Source organism: Mchenga conophoros, linkage group LG11 (genome assembly GCF_057382185.1).
Source record: "Mchenga conophoros isolate Kocher_MC1m ecotype Shallow Benthic linkage group LG11, M_conophoros_male_GT1.1, whole genome shotgun sequence".
NCBI classification, from domain to species: Eukaryota; Metazoa; Chordata; class Actinopteri; order Cichliformes; family Cichlidae; genus Mchenga; species Mchenga conophoros.
The window spans coordinates 29,613,262-29,638,556 of record NC_140536.1 but is presented as its reverse complement, the minus strand read 5'-3'; the positions used below and the strand labels follow the sequence as shown (position 1 = coordinate 29,638,556).

The following is a 25,295-nucleotide window of genomic DNA, read 5'->3' as shown; positions in this document are numbered from 1 at the left end:
TTCAGAACACATTCAGTTATTTCATTACAATTCTGTAATGAAATAACCAAGTGCTAATATTCTGTAAATATTAGCACTTTGATTCTAAAAGTTAAGATCAATAAATTAGCGTAAAAAAATTTCAGCAAACAAAAAGTATGAAATTCATATAAATGCAGCATTAGAGGTTGTTGCTGTTATGTAACTCGACTTCCACCAGTTTTCCCAATAACTGCTTTTTTTGTTTGATGAAATTAAAACCCGTACAAGGCCAAAAACATCACTACAAGTGCAGCTGTAGTTGTGTTTTTCCACTGAACCACAGGAGTGTGCACAACAAGAAGGATACCATCTTCACTTTGCTGATACTGCTCCTAGACCGTTATGTATAATTTGCATTTTATTAGTTATTTGCCCATTTGAGCATCAAAATAACGAAACACTATGAACTGCACTTTAACCGCGCATGTTGTGAACGTTTCGTGTGAAACAGAGAGGGTTGCTGATCTAAATTCCCTGTCTGACAGTATAAATAGAACCAGATACAGAAGATGTTTGAGGGCAAAAATAAGCTGATGCTTGGGACTGCAATGTGGTGCTGGATCTCTCATTAAGTGCCTTGTTATTTTGAGCAGCTGGCATGTCTAAACCAGGAAACAGGTCTTTATTTTTAAGACTCAGGCTCGTCCTTGCAGCTGAGCCAGAGCTGCGGTCTGCAGGCTATCTACTAACAAAGAGAACTGAGCTGAGCCACCACAGGCCTCTCACTGAGAGGAGCCAGGAGTCCAGTTGTCTCCCGTCCTACCGTCATAGCTAATCGTCTTATAAAACAACATATATATGAAACTGTTATCCAGGCACAATGTAGAAAGCCCAGCAAAGGACAAGTAACAACTGGGAAGTCCTTCTGTAACACGGCCAGCTGATCCTAGAGTCACTTAAATTCCAAATAAATCAATCAGCAAGAGTCAATTACCTTAGCTCGCTGCACAACCGCAAACCCTCTAACCATCCATTAGCATAAACAACATGAATATCGAGATAAACAGTGAGAAATATGCATCTTGTATTTCTAATTTTTGATGATCAAACTGTTATAACACTTCTACAACATTTCAGAAGCAGAATCAGTTCATTCTCATAATGAGTCATTTTCATGCAGTGAAACAAACATAAAATTCTTTGTATTATTTTGAACCATCTCTTTTGCAGTAAGCACTTCAAACACAGATGAATAGATCAAGGATATGGACAAGGGGACTTGAAATGTAGGCCACTGTTATTGTCTGAAAGGTCCCCATTAATATTTTACATGCAGGGAAAACTAATTACTTTTTTTCCCTGTTTGTCAAGAGCCCATCTGAAGACTGTTTTAATCACAACTTTGATGGTGCTGTCACTGTGCAAAACAAAAATGCAACGGAGCCCTCCTTCTTTGCCGATCCGCTTGAAACAGCAGACAAGTACAGTATCATATAAAAGGTCAAGCAGTTTTCTTTAGAAAACAGTTCACAACAAACCTATTCAGTCAGTGCAAGGACCGCGTCATCATCAACAAGAATCCGCACAGATAGAGTGTCATGAAAATATAACAGCCAATGATTGAGCTCTCCCCGTGTCTAAAGGCACTGTACCTGCTATGTCTACAACTCTTTCACAACACGCAGTAAACTCACGGAAAGACACCTCTGAGCAGCTTCCTTAGACAAATAATGTTACTCACTGTGGACTGATTTGCTGTAAAGTGGAAAGAAAAAATTAAACAGACAAATGACAGAATCCTCTATAAATATCTGTTCCAAACCATAGTTATATCAGGACCTTGCTGAGATGGAATGATAACGCACAGACGCCTAATCTTAGCAGGCTAATGCCATAAGCTGAAAATAACTCACCTAAGAATAGCTGACCCACAGAATAAGCAAGGAGCCCGATTTCAGGCGCTCTGTATAGCTGTTGTTTGGCTCGTAAGCCGCTAAAGTCAAAGGAAGAAAGCTCTGCTCCTGTAGCCTGATAGTCAAATAACCTGCTCTATTGACAGACGTGGAATGTGTCATCTCTGTGTCATCCCCGGGACTTATTTTTAAATCTTTTCACGTTTACCCCACTGCCTCTTCGTGTTTTCAGTTTGCTTGCCTGAATCTTTTTGGTATTTTTAAAATGTACATTTCACTCTGGGTTTTTGGTGGTGTTTTTTTTTTTTTCTGTTGGATATGCTTAAAAAAATCTTACTGTACATGAAACTAAAATTATTCAACATCCTGTTCCTCACATTGTGGGCTTATTTCAGAAGTAGTAACAACTTAGTGGTCATAGCACATTAAATTAAGCAATGGTATGACTTTGCCATTACTCATGCTTCCCAGCGATCCAAACAAGAATGGAGTTTTTTTAACTCTAAACTAATTTCTCCAAACATGTTTTGAATTTTATCAATAGCCGCTTTGAGGGAAAAAAAAAAACAAAAACCCAATGCAAATACGGTGTGACTCATCTTTCGACAATACAGAGAATAGAGCTTACTCATACTGATGTCATGTACTCAATTCAATTCTCAGGTCAGAAATAGAAACAGTCGAGAGAGAAACCTTTCACATGTCCCCTCAGTATTTCTATCACAGTTCTTCCTGTTCCCTGAAAAGTGCATGCTGACATGGAAGCTTGAAAAACACAGCATCCCTGTCATGTTCACACTGACTCGTTTCAGACAAGCAGAGCATGGGAACAGCGTTAACACACATTCTCTCATTTTAGCAGAGCACTTTTTAACTCAAAGCGTCCTCTGCGTCTAAATAGAGAAGCACAATATTTAAAGCGGCGCATGTTATCGCAAGCTTAAATACCTCGATTCAGGAAGAAGTGCCTGGTCGTACCACGCTGCTGTGCTGAGAAGCTTTGAGTTCTCTTTTCGCACAGAAAGAGAGAGATCGGGCGAGCGCAAAGAGTTGAGAGTACGGGAGAGTGAGAGAGAAGGACAGAGCGAATGTGTGCACGAGAGGCACAGTGGATGTAAGACAGCAGGGAAGTAGGAAGAGATTTAAAGACAGAGGGGAGACAGAGATTGGGATGCAAAGAAGGTGGAAAAAAAAGGATAAGGCATTCCTCAAGGGGAGTGGAAACACCAGGCTGTGTGATCACCTGAGTTGTTCACGTTGTGCATCTTGCTCGGGTTGGGGAACTGCTGGTGTCCAACGCGCCCTTCTGTTATGGAGAAACTTGACTCGCCCTCGTAAATCGTCTGCAGCATACTCCACTCAGCACTCAAGTCTCATTGCAAGCCTTGTGTTTCCTGACACCAAGAGCCAACCCTCAGCCACTCCAGGGGAGAGACCACGACAACAGGCAACTCTCTCCCTTCCTCTGTCTCCTCCTCTGAGAAACTACTCTCACTGAAGCGCAATAACACAAGCAGCATACACTCTCTCTGCAGGGCTGGTACTCTCCCGGGTGCCCTGCTTTAGTCTGTTCCAAACACTAACACAGTGTTTGGAGAAGAATCCAGCTTCTTTTCCTATTTGCCTCTCTCTCTCTCTCTCTCTCTCTCTCTCACTCTCTGTGATTTTTTTCTTCCTCTCTCTTCAGCAAAGTGTCTGATCAGAGACTGAGAAAAAATGTAAAGCTGAGTTGCTAGGAAAGCCGTGTAGTGTGTACTGAGCACCGCGCAGAGGCAGTAATGCAAGCTGGGGAGGGAGCAAGCTTCATTTGCATGTGAATCAACAACTGCGTGGCCCACAGGTGACAGAAATAGAACAATGGCCAGCCCTGGCTAAAAATAGGTCAGGCGAGGCGCAGGGATTGGAGCAGCATTGATGCGTTTAAAAATACCACACCAAACACAGCTGTCTTCTTCAGCTCCTGCCAGAAGGCATGTCTCCTGACTCCCTCTCTGCAGATGGAGGCTTGAATCCTCTATTCTCTCTTTTCTGATTTGTTGAACCTGTCTCTCTCTCTCTCACACACTCACTCTATTTATGTCTTCATTTTGTCCTCTCAGGTATATGGATGGAATGATGCATTTTTGTTCTGATGTACCCGCGAGAGGGAAAGAAACTTTACATGTGCACTTGATAGCAGGCGTTTTGCAAAGCAACTGATTGCCTGTTATTATGAATCACAAAACCAGTGAAATGGTGTATTAACAATTTTTTGCGATGGGGTATTTCGACAAATGCAACCAAACACCGGTGCTCTCAGGCGTAATCTGCATGTGTGACAAAAACGCAACAGGACGTGTTAAGACGAGCGAGACATCTTAAACAAACAGAAGAGTGTTCATTTAAGATGATTTAACATGTGGAGTGTTACCTCACTGCATTAGCTCGGTATATGTGTGGGGTTCAGTGTGTATTCAGGGCAGTGATGCTACTCAGGAAGCATGCTTTCAGCTAACCAAGGAAGCCAACTGTAAGATGCCATAACAGCATGATCGTAATTACATAAACCTCTCAAACTGTGTCAAGAGCACTTTTCCAGGATTGCAAATCCCATTCCCTTGAAACACTCTTGATACTGTTTAATGGAGGATTTAAGAACAAACAAAACACTACACTCCCCATTTACAATCAATAGAACCTAAATTCTAAATTCAAGCACTAAGCTGCTATATATACTTGGATGTTTTTCATTAATATTACAAGACAAAGATCTATATATTCCCACTGTAGCCCATAAAAGCCAAGTCACATGTTTTAGCTGACCACTGATGCAGGGCTGGGTTTGTGGCCAAGCAGCCTGTGCCTTTAAATTTTTCATCTTCCTTCATAATTTGACCTGTCCCCCAGCCAGGGGCGTGGAGCCAGCATGGCTATTTTTAGGTCCCGAGCTCTGACGACTGGGCTACAGAGACACAGAGAAGGAGTTTTACTGTGTTGTTTCAGCTGGACAAACATTTAACCCCTCAATCCTTTTTATCAAAGCACAAACCAAGAAGCCAAGAAGGAAATGCACAGCTTGCAGGCTTAGCCCAGACACAAAACACAACTCTGGGGCTAATGTTTGAGCATGTTGGCTGATTTGATTATTTATACACAGAGCCATCAGCAACAGTGTTTACAGTTTTTGGGGAGGTTATTTTTTATAGAAAACATATAATGGAAAACATATCTTCATATAATCTGTACAATAGTAAGGAAAATTGCTTCTACAAAAAAAATACCAACAGCATAAAACAATCAACGAATGATTGAGTGAATGTTTATAGCGCGAGTGATACCTTACAGATTAAGTAAACTCCAGACTATGGTAGAATTTATGTCGGATATGTGAGCGATAACAAGCCTTCAAGTTCAAGGTAAGGATGGCTAAAGACCCAGAGCTCCATCTGTCACAGTATCTGTCACACCGGGCAAGCTCTGACCCCGTAGGCTGGCCTTAGTCATAGGCTAAAGCATAATTAATCAAGAGAGGAAGTAAAGCTGTCACGTGAATGACAATTATTATGACAAAGGGATTTCTATTTTAAAGTCCTATTTTATTATATTCTATTTCTTCATCAAATCCTAAAATTAAAAGGCCCCTGTGCAATGTTCGTGTGTGTTTTCCACTACTACACAACAAAATACTATATTTAATATTTTTGCCATTAGGATGACTAAAGATCATGTCTGGCTTAGTGTTATTTTTTGATTTACTTCATTTTTTTATAGAAACAACAAAACGTACACACAGATTTATGCTTCAGTTGTTCTACAAATGTAGAAAACACAAGCACATTACTCTGCTCTATTACAGGGCGCAGACACACATGTTTAAGTCCCAGTATCTTTTTGAAAAGAAGTTCAGGTCAACCTGCCCTGGTGCATGTCAGAAAAACAAAACAGAAACGTTTCACTGGGACATGTTAGCGGAGATTAACCTACACTTTTTATTTATAACTAGCTTCCTGAGGCTGATGAGGGATTGTGGGATTGGAAATAGCTGTCCAATAGGCAGGGTCCAGTAAACCTGCAATGTGGCAAGCCCATTATAGCTCCTACTGCGTCACTGGCGGCCTTTGTCTACTTTAGTCCTATTAAAGCATTTAAGTGTGAACGTCAGCGTCCCTGCTGGAGAGCCACTCTACTCTGCTCTCGGGTGCCTGGGCTCGACTGTCTGTCACCTCCCTCACATCAAACACAAACTATGTGTCTCTCTCTGTGTATGTGTGTGTGTGTGTGCATGTTTTGTCACCAGAGCACTAATGTGGAGTGGGGAATTATTAGTGATGAGGGAACAAGTGGGCTAGATCAGTGAAGGGCTCATAGCGCTTTCCAAAATTAAATGAACGGCCATTATAAGCTGTTTTAAAGAACACCCTATACAAACATATAGCACCCATATGCACATTACCATTATGCTGTTGCCGTTTTTAGATTGACTCTAACTTTGTCAATTAACGTGCAGCTTTCATGCTATGTGAAAAAAATTGATGCTCTTATTTCAAATGAGTCTACTCACATTACTACAATCACTGTAGCAGCTTCAAATCACCTCTTGAAGTTCTCTGGCATAATCACTATAGCACTGATGCCTTGTGACACACTGTGCATGATGAAACCCAGCAGGGAGGCAGAGTGAAGAAAGAAGGGAGCAGAAGTAAAGTGTTGCAACAGACATGGGAGGTGGACGAAGCTCACTCGTTCTAATTTGATCTGGCTAGGAAATGTCTTATTCTCCTTAACAGAGGATGACCTGCGTGTGGGAAGGAATGAGTCAGGTCTGCTTTGTTGTTCTCTGTTATTTGAACTTCAAAGGCAACCATGCAGCTCAGCGGGGGTGGTGGCGGGGGTCATCTACTGTTAAATAATCTGATTACACAGTGGATATCCAAGCACTCTTCCATGATCTTAATCGATAAACTATAAAATTCATTTCCCTGGCTTTCTGCCTGCAATGGTTCAGATTTCATCATGTCACCTTGGGAGGACTGTGGCGGATGTTATCATTGTCGAGTACTTATTTCTCCATTCAGAGGGGGATGCTCCTCCCCAGAGAGGAGTTGCATAATAACAGCAACTTCTCATAAGTTACCATGCACCTAAATGGCACCACCCTCTCCCCTGAGCTTCGTCTCTCTGTAGAGGCCACCACGCAGCTCCAAGGGCACCCGTGGTACATGAGGGAAATTACCTCTCCACACCAATTACTTCACCACCCTCCATACGTCAGCCCCTTATGAGTCACCATTGCTAACTGTGGAAGAAATCCTAGATCAATTTATAGACTCATGCCAGACTCTACATGAGCAGCGCAGCATACTCAGACCTCAGAAAGTGTCCCAGCTGAAAGCCAGGGTTGAAGTTTTGTCACTTCAAAACAGCCCATTTTCCCTTTACCCTGTAGCCAGTCTCATAAAAGCACAAAGGCCCTACAACTGCTGATTTGAAGGTAAAATCCAATTAGCCTGTATATCTGGGTGAGTTATGCGAGCATGTTTCCCCACTAATGATTCTGGGTGCTCTTGCTTTTATTGGGTTATTTTGTCTGGCTTCCTCTGGAATTTCCTGTTGGACTTTTCAGGGTGATATAGGTTGTACTTAACAGGTTGGATCAAATAACATGAAAAGCATTGAAAGGCGGTTATGTTTGGCAGTTAATGTTGAAACACTGCCGACAAAGTTTGGCAGTGCTGCTCCAAACACAAAAACAGACATGGAGTTTTTTGCATTTCATGTGAAGACTCTGTACGATCCAGACAACTAAACTGCATTTTCAACTAGATTTTGAAGTAAGCGTGTCTTCTTCTGCATTGTGTTTGTGAAAAACATATTTTTTTGCAATCTGCATTTATGTTTATTGAGTCAATCATATATTAGACAGGGTGGAATCCATCACCACACAACTATTTTCTTGACCTAACCAAACACAAAGCTAAAGCAAAACTCTTAACTCAAATATAATATAAATAATATAAAAATATCTGCAAAATATATATATTTATATAGTGTCAAAAAATCCTGCAAGGTATACCTCCACCACTTCATCTACCTCCTTATGTGGACATAAGGACATTTTTTTGATGAGAACACAGTTTAGATATATTGGAAGGTACTTCTGTGATGGAAGTGTAATGAAAGGGTAAGAAAACAGAGAGAAGTAAAAAAAAAAAAGAGAGAGAGAAGAAGAAAGTCTGAGAAATGCGAACCCTCTATCTGAGATGTAAGAGCAGACTGAACGATAAAAGGCAAAAACACAATTTCAAAGCATCCGCTTATTGTGAGCTGACATTGAGGTCAGTTTACTTTCAAACTTTGAATAGGTCCTTGATGCCATGCCTTCATCTGCTGCCATAGGCTTTCTAAAAATAGACATGTACCACAAAGGCACACTGGAAAAAGAGGGCTGCTCTCAGTACTTTTACTGATCAATGTGCTCATCTCTGCTGGAAACCATTGATCCACTGTTTGTATCAAATTGACTATGTTGTTGTTGTACAGCTTCCATCCTACATGTACTCCTGACAAGCCCGCTTTATGTTCTCCTTTGTTTCTTTTGCCAAGCACCATCCCTCATATTAACACAAACCATTGATCCTTTAAGAATATTGTTACATCAACAGGCTTAGCATTGATTAGACCTTCTGAAAGACAACTCTTAATGTCAGCTGGCATTTTAATGCACCGTTAACTAATAAATATAAAAGGGCACTTTTTTGCCTGGAACCATACTGGGTAGAATCATTGCATCAGAGGCTTTCAGACCTACATCACTGAAAAGCCTGCAGAAGTCAAATGTGGCATCTGTATCACACAAACACAAGGCCCAAGTGCACACATGTGACTCTGATGGAATACAGCCAAGCTTAGCTGACCTTAGAAAATCCCTCAGGGATTAATAAAAACAAAGGTTGTCTGTTCAGAGGCATCCTTCTAATCCACATCCTGCTAGTCAAGCCCATTTATGAGTGGATAATCATAGCATCATCCCCCAAGTTGCCTTGGAGCTATTATTCTTAATATGATAACATAATATTTTTTTTTTTGCTATCGCCACTGCTTTTGAGAAAACACATTTTATCGAGCCTGTTTGTCCTTTGGCAAATTATCAGCCGAGTTATTTCAGTCACAGAAAAAGTACAGACAGTTTTCACTCACTATTTTATTTTTAAGGGACAAATCTCACTTCTGAGACACGACCATTATAGAAACACACTCATCGAGGAATATCCTGATAACACAGTAAAATGGATGTTGTTAAATAAAGCGTTCTGCGTGACTGGATTTGTCGATGACATTTAAAAGAATCCAACTAAACTTCATTCATGCATTTTAAAAGGTCCACCTGAAAAAAGTGCAACAGGAAATCCACTTTACTATGGGGAAGGGAGGGCTGACGCTTATTGTCCAAGCCACTTCCACCTACGCCATCACTTCTTTACTTGACCGCAGAACAGCTCCAGTACTCTCCTCCTGTGGTGTCTCAAAGGTCTCAGACACAACAATACCTCTGAAAAATAGCTCTTCCTCTGATTATAAAGGTAGAGCTCTGCATACCAGGAAATGCCCCACGGTGCATAAACCACCTCTGTTGCAATGTTAATGTCCAGGCTGCTTTATATGCATAAAGCTAGAGGGGCTCCGCATGTATTTTTAAATGCTTTTGCTCAGGTGACCCTGCATTTCTGTGTTTGTGTATAACACATCATGTTGTACATAGCGGTTTACACATTTGCATAACAAGCCAAAGATCTCTTGTTTGATCCCAGGGGAAGACACAAATCCCTTTGGGGTTGCTTCAGGAAGGGCGTCCGGCATTTGAAAACGCTCTGCTAAATCAAACATGCGGAGCTACCCGTTGTGGCGACCCGTTGTGAATAAGGGCGCAGCCGAAAGTAGCTTCTTCCTCTATTACAACATCATATTCATATACATTTATTTCACCATGGCAAAGTGCTATATTTGCATCCATGTATTTGTGTATTCGCTCATTTCATGCAGCTAAAGATAAAGACTCATGTTCATAAGTACACTGTAAGAACAGTATTCTACCTTGCGCTTCCTATGAGAATGTCCAAACGAGTCACGCGGGTTTCTATTTCCTCTCTCCCCTGGGAGGCAAAGAAATAGTTCAGGGGTCATCTCACTTGTTTGTGCTACATTGCTGTGCATGTGCCTGTGTGTGTTGTGTAATATGAGCATTTACTCTCATTCTGTTTTAAATCACCTCTCTCTACTTTTTAAATTTTTTTTAATCTTCATGTAGCACACGTGTTGTAGTCTGTGTAATTACATGGTTTGTAATAAAGATGATATTACAAATTCCTTATTCTTTTCTCTCTAAATCAGTTCTTCATATTTCATTGTTCTTTCGGGCTCATCAGCTTGGTTCTGACTGGAAAATCAAGCCGTAACTAAGGCTTGTAATTATGGGACATTGTCCAAGTGGGGTAAAAACCTCCTGGTGGATCCTTCAGCAACAGTGCACCCTGCAGGTTGATTGAGAACAGAGACAAGAAATCTAGAAACCAAGAACAGTGAGAGATGCCAGGTATATAGCTGTGAACTTTCCAAAGCAATTTTCAAGGACGACAAAGACAAATACGCCGACACACAACCGAGAAAACAGGCAGAGTCACCACAGAGGTCCTCTACATATATACAAGTCAAGATCCAGTGCAAGCAAACACTCATCTGCAGACAAACAGACAGCCCTGCATACTTCCATACACTCATCCACACTTCTCCATAGTGTTGCCATCCTGCTGGGAGTGACCGCATCACTCCCGACCTTTTCCTTTCATCCTAGATCCAATGACCAAAATGACTTTTCAACCCAGCCGCTTCAATAACACAGAGCCTAACAAGCTTTGGCTGCCTCTTTCATAAAATATGTAAAAAAAAATAAATGAAAAAAATCCCAGCACAAAACAAAAGCTGTTACAGCTATGCGACCTCTTTGAAGCTGTGTGTGTAAAAAAAATAAAAAAAATAATAAAAGATATAATGAAGTGAACATTGATGTTTTCTTTTGAACTACAAAGTGTTGAGATTCCTACTATCAAAAGAGCAAAACAGACCCGGTAGAAAGAAAAAACACTCCAAGCATTCATAGCATCATTTTTCTTTTTTCTGCTCCGCGTTTTAGTGCAGTATGCTATTCATTGATGTTTTTCTGTCCTTTTAAATGCATCTAGAGGGCGTGAATAAAACTCCCTTTTTCTGTTGCCTTTAAGCCTCCCTATTTAGTGCAAGTCTTCTGAGATAATACTACTTGATACTAAAAGGGATCATTTAGAGCAGTGGTTCTTAACCTTGTTGGAGGTACCGAACCCCACCAGCTTCATATGCGCATTCACTGAACCCCTCTTTAGTGAAAAATAAAATGTGATTTTTTTTACTGGTGCACAAAATGAGCCATGCATGTCATGGCGGAGGCTCTGCCGAACCCCTGAGACTGAGTCACTGAACCCCTAGGGTTCGATCGAACCCAGGTTAAGAACCACTGATTTAGAGTATGCTCTAAGGTTGGTAACTCAAAGGGGGTAAGAATTTTCTGTTTTGGAAACAGATGGGCTCTTAACCCTTTCACACCTATCTGACTACCAAGACCTTTATGCGGGCTCTTAGATATATAGCCAGTGTGTCCAATCTCTGTGTAATTCCTGGCTCCATTTGTTCAGCACATTTCATGGCAAGTGGGGAGGGGGTTGTTCTTGTAGACCTGTCACTAGCAGGGTGGGTACCCGCAAAGGAAAGGCAACAACAAAGAGATGTTTAAATATGAGTTATGGTAGGCCATTTTCGCCTGCATAAGTTGATGGGATGGCAAGAATTGACAACTAAAAGGCTTGTGAACTTTTGGTTTTGCCATCAAGGTAAACATCCTCACCCCGTGACAGATTAGTGACAATCTGTCCGTGAGGCCGAGCACACATCTCATTCATCACATTTACTGATTTAACCTCAAAGTTCTCAAAGTCTCGTATCGTGTTAGGGCAGGGACACTGTCTATAGCACCTGTCACTGGCTGTACTGAGACGCAGACAAGTGAAGAGCAACAAAACCAGACCACTCCGGCAAAATTCCTACTTAACGGACTTCAACCAAAGAATTAAAATGTCTGTAAGGAGAAAAAAGCAGGACACTGACAGAAAGCGCTGCATATTAATCTATCTTAAATACTCGAGGCAGGAGCCTTAAATTTCCCAATTTTTCATCCACACAAGAGGCCTCTCAGAGACATGAATGATTCATCTCTCCAACTCCTTTTAGACAAGAAGTGAAAATAAATGGAAGTAGGATCCCCCAGAGAGCCTAGGGGTCTACAGTGGGGCTGGATGAACAACACTGAGAACAGCAGGCTAAACCCACCAAAGCTCTGTATCTCTGCTACAACAGGAGCTATACTCTCCCTCTGGGTTAGAGCTCTCTTACTATAAAGAGAGAAAAATATTCCTCACACATACTTCACTCCTTATTCAGTCCTGGCCCTAGATCGGCACATTTCCACACGTATAAGAGAATCTGTATGTTTTTTTTTGACTGAACAAGAGTTACATTTATGATTCAGTGTATGCAGATTAAGCTTTTACTTGAAAGTGAATTAAATCTTTCCTGAGAATGTCATGCATTGACCGGAGTTGTTGTTAATGACCTGAAACAGCAAAATAAATAAATAATAGAAACAAGACCCTAAGAGTGCAAGTGACGAAAAACGCACTTTGGAGATGAAATGGATTTTGTAGGCTACGTTCAGTTTGTCTGCACGGCGTCCGGTCTTCTCAGGCACACATTGGAACAGCAGCCAAAAGCAGCGAAATAGATAAAGGTGTGAACAAGACTCTCCATTTCATTTTCATGACAGCACACTAAGATAAAGCCCAGGGCTGTCCTCCACATTATTCTGTTTAACCTCAAAACACATACGGCACAAAGAGAAGAGGCTAATGAAAAACAGAACTTTCGGACAATAAAAACTATAATGTCACATCACTTAGGTTGTCGGGGGGGGGGGGGGGGGGGGGGGGGTGTCTGTTAGGTTTGTTCAATACTCAGATGATGAGACTCTTTACAGGCTTCAAGTAGGCTATGAAAACAATCTCATAAGGTGCGGCCACAGCTGCTCATTGTGATTCCTTGGCAGATCTTTTCTGACTGTCTTCTAACATTGCGAGCATTGTTCCTAATATAATGAGGCTCACAACTCCTGAGCAGCTGGAGGATATGCCTTGTACACTGACACCTTCCATTCATGATACAATTTGTCCTAATCTTTTCAATAACCAAGACAAATAGTCCTGTTTCAAGTGAAAATGTAAGAAAGAAGTTAATAAGCTATTGACCTTAATGCTCTTGTTCTTATATGTAGCTTATGTACATTCAAGTAATACGAATCCTCTGGCAAGCCCTCACAACCTTTTGTTTAATAAAGACTGCTGATTTTAACAATGAGCCGCTGCAGAACAGAGAGCAGCACCTTCCTCTGGGCATCAACAACACCCCTCCTCCCACGAAAACTCACTGACCCAAACCCATTTTTTCCAGTCTAAGAGAAATGTCAAGTCCAGGCCTAGAACTCGTCTCTTTGAAGGGAACATAGCAGCCAAATATAGCCCGCTCGCCTCTATGCCTCCTGACATACATCAGGCTCTACGGGTTCTGCTACCAGTGGTTAAATTTGGCACACTGTCATGTAGTCACTTACTATTAAACATCCTAACTATACAAAGAAAATTATAAGCGAGCAGTCGAGTGTACACTGTTGCCTGGTAACCTAATGCCATGTTGGGGATTCATCTTGTTATGGAACAGAAAGCACTTACAGCCAAAGCCAATAATAGATCCTGGACCACACAAAAATAGTTTAAGGGTGTCAACAGGCATGGCCATCATGAAGCTGAGAAACATATCATGAGAGGTGTATGGTTAAGAAACACATGTCACTTGGTGTGTTTTTAGGAATTGCTTAAGTGTTTCTGTAACAGCAGTCATTGGTGAAATTACATAATTATGGTTCATCTGTCATTATGAGTGGAATGATGGATGAAATGAGAGCTTATTTCCAAGTGTGAAATGCTGCTAAAGAAGACATTATGCTGACTGCCACTGGCGGCTGGGTAAAAATTACTAATGCTGTTTTTAAGGCTTTTTGGATCCAGCAGAATTACATAAATGTCCCCCGACTTCTGAAATATGTAAATCATGACAAACTTGTGAGGCATGTTTTACAGATTTTCTACACGTGACAGCCTCACACAGACCTACAACAGTGCCTGTTTTTGATCTAGCTTTTATACATTCAACATTAGCTCATGACAATTAGACTACAGATCCTGCCTATCATAAAAGAAAAACATATATATATATATCACTAAACTTACTGGACACTTTATTAGGTATGCCTATTCTAATGCTCATGAATGCAAACCTCTAATCAGCCTGTCACGTGCATTTAGCCATTCAGATATGTGATTTAAGGGAAGATGAGTATTTCAAAAAATGGCTTGTTGATGCCAAACGTCAGAAGAGAATGGACAGAATAGGATGTGAACAGTAACTCAAATAACCACTCGTTACAACCAAAGGTATGCAGAAAAGCATCTCTGAATGCACAGCACATTGCTGTAGCATTGTTTAAACATGACATCTTAACTGAGTGCTGTTGCTGACTGTGTCCATCCCTTTATGACCACAGTGTGCTCATCTTCTGACAGCTGCTTACAGCAGGATAATGCACCATATCACAATGTGTTTGCTGTACTGGCCTCCACAGTCGCCAGAGCTCAAACCAACAAAGCACCATTGGGATGTTACCGGAACACAAGATATGCATCATGTATGTGCAGCTGACAAATATGCAGAAGCTGTCTGATGCTATCATGTCAACATGGACCAAAATCTCAGAGGAATGTTTCCAGCACCACGAAGAATCTATGACACAAAGAATTGAGGTAGTTCAAAAGGCAAAAAGAGGTCCAACTTGGTACTAGCCATTTTTTCTTTAACCTGGCTTAGGAATTAAATATTTAACAGTGCTTAGGTTACACAAATATGTCAACATACTGTTTATAAATATTTATACTAGAGATGGCATGATACCACTTTTTTATGTCCGATACCGATATCATAAATTTGGATATCTGCCGATACCGATATGAATCCGATATAGTGTTTTTTAATCGATAAAACTGTTTTTTAAATATCTTGCTGCATTTTGCCCAAGTTCATACTCAAGTTTAAAAAAAAAAAAACAACAACACTAAAGCTATTTTGTTATACCTGTATGCAAATTTTTTTTTCATAGTTCACCAATACTGATCAATCTAATAAACTTAAACCTACACCATCCTCCCTATTCTGGTATTTTAAAGAGTACTTAGCATAAATATTAAGCAACCTAACTAATAGGGTTTCAACTCCCAGCAACAACAACAAAGAAAAACAGGGAACCACCCCTCACGCTCCACCTCATGATGCTTAATCAATGTAATCAACCTTAATTTGATGCAGTGTGAAAAAAAAAATGCACAGAAATCATTTTTTTCAAGAAATATTAAATAGATTCAACATCTTTCTTTAACAGAATTGCAGACTGCACAGCCTTCCCAAAGCAAAAAGTACTATAGCTTACAAGGGTATATATTAGACTTAATAGTTACTATATACAGTAATGGACTTCTATTCATTTTACATCAAATTAAAACTTTGGGTGTAACATTCAGATAATTATTTAATAAAAGCTAGACATTTTAAATGAGAATAAGAAAGAAAAGTATGTCTTTGTGTCTGGTTTCTTCTTTCTGGTGCAAAGTGGGCCAAAAACAAACAAGAGGGACGGACTCGCGACAGAAAAGCCGATCAGCTGATCATTTCATGATTGAAGTAGCAACAGGAGAGGGAGGGAGAGAGGCAGTCGCTCCATATATCGGTTGTTAAGCTGGAATGCTTTACAAACATTCAGAGATGAACTTACACACTTGCTTTACTTCTCTCTGGGATAACTTTGTCGGAGATGAAATGCCGGAGAGAGGCAGTCGCTCCATATATCGGTTGTTAAGCTGGAATGCTTTACAAACATTCAGAGATGAACTTACACACTTGCTTTACTTCTCTCTGGGATAACTTTGTCGGAGATGAAATGCCACATTGGTAGCGAAGCTCCAGATGCTCAACCAGACCACCACAGGTCTTGCAAGCCACAGCCACTCTATCACGTGAGCACACTGCTCCGACGTGCTATGGTTATGAGGCGAGTTACGGCGTGTTGTAAGTTTTGTGAGGCGCTTTCGTGACATTTAATGGATCGGATTACATTTTTTATTTCTCTCCGATATCCGATCCAGTAATTTAGGTCAGTATCGGACCAATACCGATAAGTAATATCGGATCGGTCCATCTCTAATTTATACTCTTACAAATGTTGAATAATGTAGCTCAGCAGCCTTTAAAATTTCCAATCAATAAAATAACTCTCATGAAACAAAAGATCCTGGCACTGATTAACATCCATATGCTGTAGAGCTACAGAGGACACATTGGTGCAGCATACACATCCTACTTCTGAGGTAGTCATTTCTTGCTCTATGAAACTCAATGCTATCTGTACAGGAAGACCCTCCTTGTTTTATGTTTATGTGTTGTGGATGTTGGATTAAGTGTCTAAGGACTCTGGGAAGAATAGCCTAGGCCGACGCTGATGCTAATGGGGATCCTGATTAAACAAACAAACCTGTAATGACCATAATCTGGTCACAGAATATGAATGATGATAACAATGACTGCGAGGCTAATATAATGAAGGTGTTAAGGGCTTTTAATGTGTACTAAACAAATCAACACATAATGCTCCCACTTTAATATTAAATTGGCAGCACCTCATTTGGAGGCCATTGTGGGCCATTAATGTATTCTGACATATGTGGACAAGAACGCTTGTTTTGGAGGAAATCATTTCATTGACAGGGGTGCAAAAAACTTACACCTGGAATTCATTTAAATGCATGAATGTAAATAAGAAGCAAAACTCAAAAACTTTGACCTGAGTTTTGCTGGCGAGATAATCAGGTGCCTCCAGCGTAGACGTCATAAATAAATAGCTGTTTCACAGACCAAATGGCTAATGAATTTCTTCCAACTGTTGCTATGCTCTAGATATTTTAATGTATTGCTAGACTGGCATGACAGCACATGCACAAAGGTGCCCAATTGTGTTTTTCCTTTAATGTCTTTGTGCCCAATTGAGGCAGAAGATTAGCTCTATCATTCTGTCATGTCATCCAGCACAAAACACCACCGCATTCTTTTTCTCTATTAGAACTGCAATTTATGCTGCGTGACATGAAGGCTGCCTTCACGCTGTCACGGTCAGTCGAGGATGGCACACAAACACAGGAAATAAATCCACAGTGACAAAGCGTAATTCATCACTTTCATCACTTCAGCTGTGGGGAAAAAAAAGACAGGAGAAAAAAAAGGAAAAGGCATTGTATTCGCTCCACTTTGACAAGCTCACTCCCACTTCTTATGTCATCACTGGTAGCAGCTGACAGATTACTCTGCGGCATCAACAGAATATTTTTACTGATACAAATCTGGCAGACGTCAGCTATAGGACAATGATAATATTCTGCTATAGTTAACATGCATCGCACAGCGGGGAACTCGCGCAACACGCTGCTTCTGTGAATAGTTCTTGCCAAGAGAATAGCTGAACATGGTAACTTATCAAGTCCAGTGAATAATTCACAGATGCCTGCCAAAATGTGTTCTATCAAAAACATTTTGTCTCATTAACACATTCACTGGTACTATGAAATTATGTGTTAGGCTAAGTGTAAGGTGCTGTTAAAATGACTTTCTCTCCCTGACACAGCTCAGATGGTACCTGCCCCCTCAAGCCATCTGAGCAGTGTAGACATCTGTGAGCATTAACCTGCCAAGAACAAGTCTAATGTAAAAATATCATAAATATTCTGAGATGGAAAGACAGCTGAAGGGTCATTTTGACTGGCTGTGAAAGGCTTTTATGTCAACTTTGAGCCAAGTTTTTCTTGTCTAAGTGAAAATGTCATGTGTACACTGGAGGCTCTGTGCTTCTTGTGTTTTCCCTTTTACCTCGCTCTGAGAAGACTGAAACGCTGCTGTCAACACATGACACCTGGGGAAAGAGCACTGCTTACCAAAGCCATCTGCTCAAAGTTTTTGTTGGAGTGACAGGGTGTCCAGCAAAACTGAGAACCAAACAAACTTCATACATAGCACTGTCAGTTAACTTTCATTTAGTTACTGGCAGCTATTAAAAAAAATAAGCGTCTTACTTTTGAGCAGTCATGGATGTTGCCATGTTATCTGCCTGTCTTGTGGTTTTGGTTCTTCATTATCTGTAAAGACAATATGCAAAAAATAAGCTGTAGATTCATATCTGCATTTATCGCATATGAAGTGCAGCAAGCTGAGAAATGTTTATCTCTGCAATCTTTCACCACTACACACTTACTAGTTCCAGGTTAGATTCCCTTTATGCCTTCTGAACTGCCTTAATTCTGCGTCGCATAGATTCAACAAGGTGCGATTTTGGTCCACATGACTGCATAACATGGTTGCTGCAGATTTATCAGCTGCACATCCAATGATGTGACTCTCACTTTCAACCACATCCCAACGGTGCTCTGTTGGATTGAGATCTGGTGACTGTGGAGACTATTTGACTACAGTGAATTCTTTGTTATGTTCAAATATGGGATGATCTGAAATTTTGGACACGATACATTAACCTCCTGTAAGGAGCCATCAGAAGATGGGTACACTGTAGTTAATAAAGGGATTAACATGGTCAGCAACAACACTGAGGTCGGCTGTGGTGTTTAAACGATATTCAGGTCATCCTAAGAGGTTCACAAGGTGCCGACAAAATACTCCCCACACCATTACACCAACAGCAACAGTCTGAATTGTTGATTTAAATCAAGATGGATCCATGCTTTTATGTTGTTTACCCCAAATTCTAATCGTACCATCCAGCAGAAATCAAGACTCAGACCAGGCAACTTTTTTCTTCCAATTTTCTGTTGTTCTGTTTTGAGATTCAATGTGTGTATCCAGAGATGCTTTTCTCCACACTTTGTAACGAGTGGTTATTTGGGTTACAGTTGAGCGGTCTGGCCAGACTTGTCACTTAGGGAACTGCTGCTCACTGGATAATTTCTCTTTTTCAGACATTCCCTGTAGAGGTTGTTATGCGGGAAAATTTCAGTAGGTCAGGAATTTCTGAGATACTCAGACCAGCCTGTCTGGCACCAACAAACTTGGTACTTAAAAGACACTTAAGCCACCATTCTGATGATCGGCTCAAACTTCAGTAGGTCATCTTAACCATGTCTACATGCCTAAATGGAATGAGATGCTGCCATGTGATTGGCTGATTAGATTTTCACATTAATGAGCAACTGAACCAGTATAACTAATGCTAAAACTGAGAACACACAAGATTTTCATATGTAAAACACAAAAATTGAAGTGCTCAGATACACCATGAGATACTTTACTTGGCTATCTCAGTTCTACCTATGAATCTATCTTGCCAATTATATTATTAAAACACTGTTCACATGTTGAAGAACCAATAATACTGTTCTGATAATATTATAACAGTGTAATGAATCATTCTGCCTTGTGAGCATATTCTGGGTAGGCCTGTGTACTTTTTTTTACGTCTTTCACTTGCAGTGGAGTATTTATTAGTGTCGTTTGCTTGCTCCCTGCTCTGAATGCTTCTTTCACCTCTAATGCAAAGCAGCTCTGAGAATTAATTAACCGAAGTTCTGTGTTGAGATTTTTCTTTTCACAAACAGACTACTTAAAGTTCTAATTACACTCCTAGTTTCTGCTCTTAACCCCGTGAGTGTGTCATTCCGCTCCTTGTTTAAAAGCTATACGTATATTAGCCCGTCTAAGTAATGAATAGTCTACTTTGTGACAAGGAGTGATGCTATCTGGTTGGCTGACGAGTTCTTTAATAATGACTTTAACGCTTCAACCGACTTCGATGAGATCATACATTCGCAAGCGAGTCTATTTATAGGCGCCAGCCTGCACTACAATACCCCACATCTTGGAACTAATAACAGTCTGCGAAACCAGCAATGATGAGGTCACTTAGTAATTCAGAAAAAAAAACATTTCCAGTATTGTGGTTGTGTGAAGAATGTCACGAATTGCTCTAATACTCACAGTTCCGGTCCACTTTTACTGGCGGACTCACAATCGATTAGAGGACGACCACCTGTGACTGCAGAACAACGGTTAACCGTTCAAATATTAATGCGCTGAACTCGCTGTCTAGCATACTGTACAGCGAACTTGCCGTTAACATACAGCATATTGTTCTTACACAGCTGGCTGCTAAAACCTATATATTAGTTAATACTTTGTTTGTACCCTCTAAGCTATCTTATGAAAGCTCTCACATACTCTTAAATATTTCACAGCAACACTTGTATGAAACACACTAGTTTTATACGTGTATTTTTTGTCACTTAAAAAGGCTTAAATGAACTCTTTCACTACCTCGGGCGCACGGTTGAGGGTTTGATGTGCAGAATGTGAAGATAGCTCTCTGCAGGGGGATGAGGATGCAACGGGATGAAGCTATAAAAAGCCTTAGCTACTTCGTCGAAACAGGGCATAGAAATCCCAGCCAGGGTAGTGGCAGACTGAGCAGTCTGTCTGCTCCGCTGTCCTCTGATAATCGCAGTTGACGGAGAAACGAGGGCAGCTCCGGTCGCTGAGTGTCCTCAGCAGGTGCACCGCAAACTTCATAAATCAACTTCCTTTGTGGAAAAAAGATCTTTTAACTGGTGTTATAATTTGAGCTTTACAGCTAGTGTGCAAATAATCTGTGTAACCTTTACTCTTTTATTATTATTATTATTATTATTATTATTACTACTATTATTATTATTATTATTATCAGTCACTCTAATTAGAAATCAGAGCACTAGTACTGATAATAGGGCTTTGGGACACTAGTGTCTGTTGTTAAGGGGCTATTATTTTTTTGTTATTGCATAACATAAAATTCCAAAGTGAGCGTTTTGACAGCTGCATACACTTTGCAGTGATGCACCATCTAAAAATAGCACATACAGCGTCTAATAACAAGATCATTAAAATGGAAACAGCGCCATCTACTGGTAATTACATTGAATGCATTCAGCTATAAATTAAGAACATATTAACAAATGTTGAGATGCCCGGTTGTCAGACAAGTTCGCATTGTCATTTTATTATTTTTTTTTAAAGCATGCTCTCAGTCACTGTCACTGTGCTCCTTCCCTTGCTTCAAAGTCATGAAAGAACAATGAAGCTTTGCATCCCCCCCCTTCTGATTGCCATTTGGTAAAAAGGAGATGCTTTTATCTCAGGCAGGAACAATGCCTCACTGATTATGTGATTAGCAGAAATTATATGCAGATTTGTCACCGTTATAAATCTGCAGCTGTCCGTGGACTCACATTTTTATTTGTCACTTCAAAGCATTCTTCAGTAGCTTGCCTTATTTTACTGTTCAGACCCACGGATAAATGTCCTCCTTTTAAGAGAACAAACCCCAGATCATCTGTTTTCACTTTTTTTTTTCCCACATCACTGCTCAGATGTTTATATGTCTCCAGTTTGGTCTTGTTCATGAAATCAATGCTACTTTAATTCATTTAAGGTTTTGCTGAGCTCTCTTCTTTACAAACATTAAGAAGACGGTGTATAACTTGTTGAAAATCTAAGCTTTGGGTCTATATCAGCATTCCAAGAACAGTGGTGGGAAACAGGGAGATGAAATCTCTTCCGATCTTGTCACTTTCCTCCAGCAGCTGGGACTGGCCCAGTGGGTGACACCACTTTCATCCCAGAATCCCTACTGTCCAGCTGTGTGCTATCTCTCATCCTGACATCTGGAGAGGCAGGGGCACAGCCAAATATCAGTGCATCTGAGGCATGATCCTGCAGCTTGCCTGTGTCTCTGCAAGGGACCCCAGAGCTCGCATCTGGCCTCTAAAGACCGTGTCATTTGACAGCAATATTATGTGAGCTTTGTCTTCACAGGTATGTATATATACAACCAATCAGAATTTCTGCATTTGAACTACTTGGGGAAAAATGCAGCGCTGTGAAAAAGTATTTGCACCGTTAATATCAACACTTCACCGAGTTCCTTTGATTCCTCAGAGGCCTCCAATGGAAGACAAAACACTGATCAGTAGACCATTTAACACTTTATTACTTCTAGAAGGGAGATGCGTCCTGCATGACACGCTGCCGCGGATCTCAAAATGGCAGTGTGCCTATAACAGTTTTATTACAGAAGCTCTCTCATTCTAGTCTAAACAACAGTGTCTCAGTAACTTTCCACTAGAGATGGTCTCCTCTTATCTACTTTTTCCCAGACAAGCGTGAGCAAGAGTCTGCAGCTTTCTACTCCCCAAGGACACATGGTCTCATACCTTTATTTTCAGGGCTGTGTCCACTTAATACTACACTATATAACTTTATAACACTTATTAATAAAAACGCATAGCAATGAAAAATTATTTATTCCCAATAGTTCATATATGTACACAATATGAACATGTACATGTTTCTGATATCCTGAGAAAATGCCTTTCTAAAATTATGCTTTCAGTTATTGAGGGAAAGAAGCTATGCAAACCTACCTGGCCCAGTGTGAAAAGGGAATTGCCCACACTTGTTAAATCAGAAATTGGCTGTGATTTACCAGATTTTTTGCAAAGCCAAGTTCAATTACACAAGCCCAATTACTGCCAGACGTATTGCATCAAGAAAACACTTAAATAGGACCTGTCTGACAAAGTAGAGATCAAAAAGATCTTAAAATGCAACACATCATGCCACAATCTAAAGAAACTCAAGAACAAATTAGAAACAAAGATACTGATATCTACCAGTCTGGAAAAACCAAGAGAGATATGTATACTTAAAAATATTTTTTATAACAGTCCCATCTGACATAAGTACTGAGAGGATTTATTCTACTGGTTCTCTCATATTTATGACAAAAAGGTATATGATGATATACGTTCGGTGGGTTTTAGTGAATAGAGTCATCTTGTAAAACTGGAAATCTAGCTCAGAAGCAGAAAAATCTTAATTGAACCTTGAAAAAATGACATTATACATATTGTCTCAAGCTATGGTTTAAAATATTCCTTCAAACCTTCAATAAATGTTTCTACTGTTTAGGTTATGCATCTACTTTAATATAAGAACATAGTTAAATTTTTTTATTCCATATCAAAAGCTCAAGGTTATTAGGTTATTTTATATTTTTTGTAGTATATATCCTTCGTTCTGTGGCCGTCTCTTTTACAAGCACGCCCCACAAGGGGTCCTGTAAACAAGAAGAATGTAAATACAAGGTCAGGGGGCAGTTTTTAAAGCATGCTGGAAATTGGGGAGGTATGTGTGTAAGCATCTGTTTTCTTCATTTATGCTTTTACTGTGTTTCTTCTCTTCCTAATTGAATTGGTGGGAACCTCCCCTCCGTCACAGCCCTGGCAGTGAGAAAGTACCCCCACTGGGGATACTTTGGCCTTTGGGAGGGCTTAGAGACAGATCCAGGAGGATTACCCCAAGCAAAGGTGACCAGTCTATATCCAAAATCATCCACATAGCTGCAACGGTGTTTTTTTTCCATCTCCCCCAACCTGTAAATCCACTGCACTGAAATGTGAAACTACCCCCAAAAGTCAGTGAACATAGCCCCCATTCTTTCACCAAAGCCCTGCTACCTTCATCACTAACTGGCTGTGCCATGCCGCTTTTTTTTTTTTGAAGTCCTAATGGATTGGTTGGATAGTAAACACTATGACCTCTTACACCTCTAGGCAAATGCCTGAATAGTGAAAGAGTTGCACTAAAAGCATATTAATGACACGATTTTCTCACAAAGAACAATTGCACTTTATAATCAGTACAAGTGTTATTAATCTTTTACTGTTGTAGAATACTATGAATTAGAATTAGTATTTATTGTTATTATTAATACATGAAATATAATTAGATTAGGTGCCTTACTTGCAGTGACAGTCATTTACACAATACAACATTGCATGTAACACATAACACTATTTTATTAGAACACCACCACACGTGTTGCATTAATGCACATCATAATGACTATTACATATGGTGCCATCAGGGCGTTTGATGCCCTGCTTGCTAGCAGATAGAAACTCCTCTTCATTCTGCTATTCTTGAAATGCTATGTACTCTGTGAACTATTGACTCTACCAGAAATGCCTAGAGCTATCCTCGCCTCTATGACAGAACCACAGAGTCAGTAAGGACACCATAAAGAGACAACTTTTGCATCCCTGCCCTTTTGTTTTGTGCTTCCTGTCATTCCTGTTAGTCCTGTCTGTAGTGTCCTACCGGAAAAGAGGAAATGATGTAAATGTTGCATTCCACAAATGATTCAAATGTAAAAAACAAAACAAAACAAAAAAGGCAGCCTTGTCTTCAGGATTAATGATGCAGAGACTTGTTTTGTGTAAAAGGATTTTGTTGTCTAATCCTGTTAAAGCTCTAGGATCAGTAACACTTGTACATGAATAGGGGTGCTCTGAATATTTTTAACTAATGCAAAAGAAGGGCAGCCGACAAAAAATAATATTTAAATCACAAATCACTCCCCACCACCAAAACACATACATAAAATAAAATATTGTTTTAAATTGATTGCCATAAGCTAAAAGAGTTCCACTGCTTGTAGTTAAAAGGGAAGTCACTAGGTGGCCGTATTTCATCAAATTTCGGTGTTGGATCAGTAGACCTGAAACCCATTTCGCATTTTAGGACCGCCAGTAATTCACAGTTTTAATAAGTCAGTTTTAATAAATTTCAGATCTATTTTACTGTTGTCGCCGTAAAATAAATAGATAGTACTGTTTTGTGTTTGTGTTGTGTGTTTGCTTACCTTTTTTAAAAAAAAAAAGTTTCCAGGAGGCCCCCGTCAGCCCGGAGAACTCGTATTACTGCTGTCAACACTTGACTCCCAGTGGCATCCATGGAGTTGCTGCAGCGGTTGCATGGTTGTCGCACTTGTGCAACTTCAGGATGAGTCACAGTTAGTAAATAGAAAAACATTCAGCTGTTCTCAAAACCACGTTATTCAGAGCAGTGCACCATGGGTAAATTACAATGTTAATAAATGTCACGTGGAATATAGAGTTTAAAATTGCTCCTTATAGAAAATATCTACACTTATAAGCGCTGAGGGCAGTGCAATATTCAACAAAGTGCGTCTGTGCTGTTACAGAATGCAGCTGGCAACAACCAATCAGCGATTCCCTTACTGACATCTAGAGCGCTCTTAGCCTATCGGATTGC

The 25,295-nt window shown here is 40.2% G+C and overlaps 1 protein-coding gene across 4 annotated transcripts in view; it reads right to left on the bottom strand.

The window, feature by feature from the left end:
• Nucleotides 1–20,655, bottom strand: part of hdac9b (histone deacetylase 9b) — a 38,508-nt gene extending 17,853 nt beyond the window's left edge. Inside the window, exons 1-4 of one of the 4 annotated variants that reach the window (XM_085292366.1) lie at nt 20,460–20,655; nt 20,124–20,181; nt 18,391–18,562; nt 18,212–18,274 (exon numbers count right to left, since the gene is read on the bottom strand). In XM_085292366.1, the coding sequence (XP_085148492.1) occupies nt 18,212 (1 nt within the window). In that variant the 5' untranslated portion in view covers nt 18,213–18,274; nt 18,391–18,562; nt 20,124–20,181; nt 20,460–20,655. Of the gene's footprint in view, nt 1–3,117; nt 3,644–18,211; nt 18,275–18,390; nt 18,563–20,123; nt 20,182–20,459 lie in introns of those variants that run through there. The other 3 variants (XM_085292367.1, XM_085292368.1, XM_085292365.1) reach the window with 3 other exon arrangements.
• Between the last annotated feature and the right edge of the window lie 4,640 nt (nt 20,656–25,295).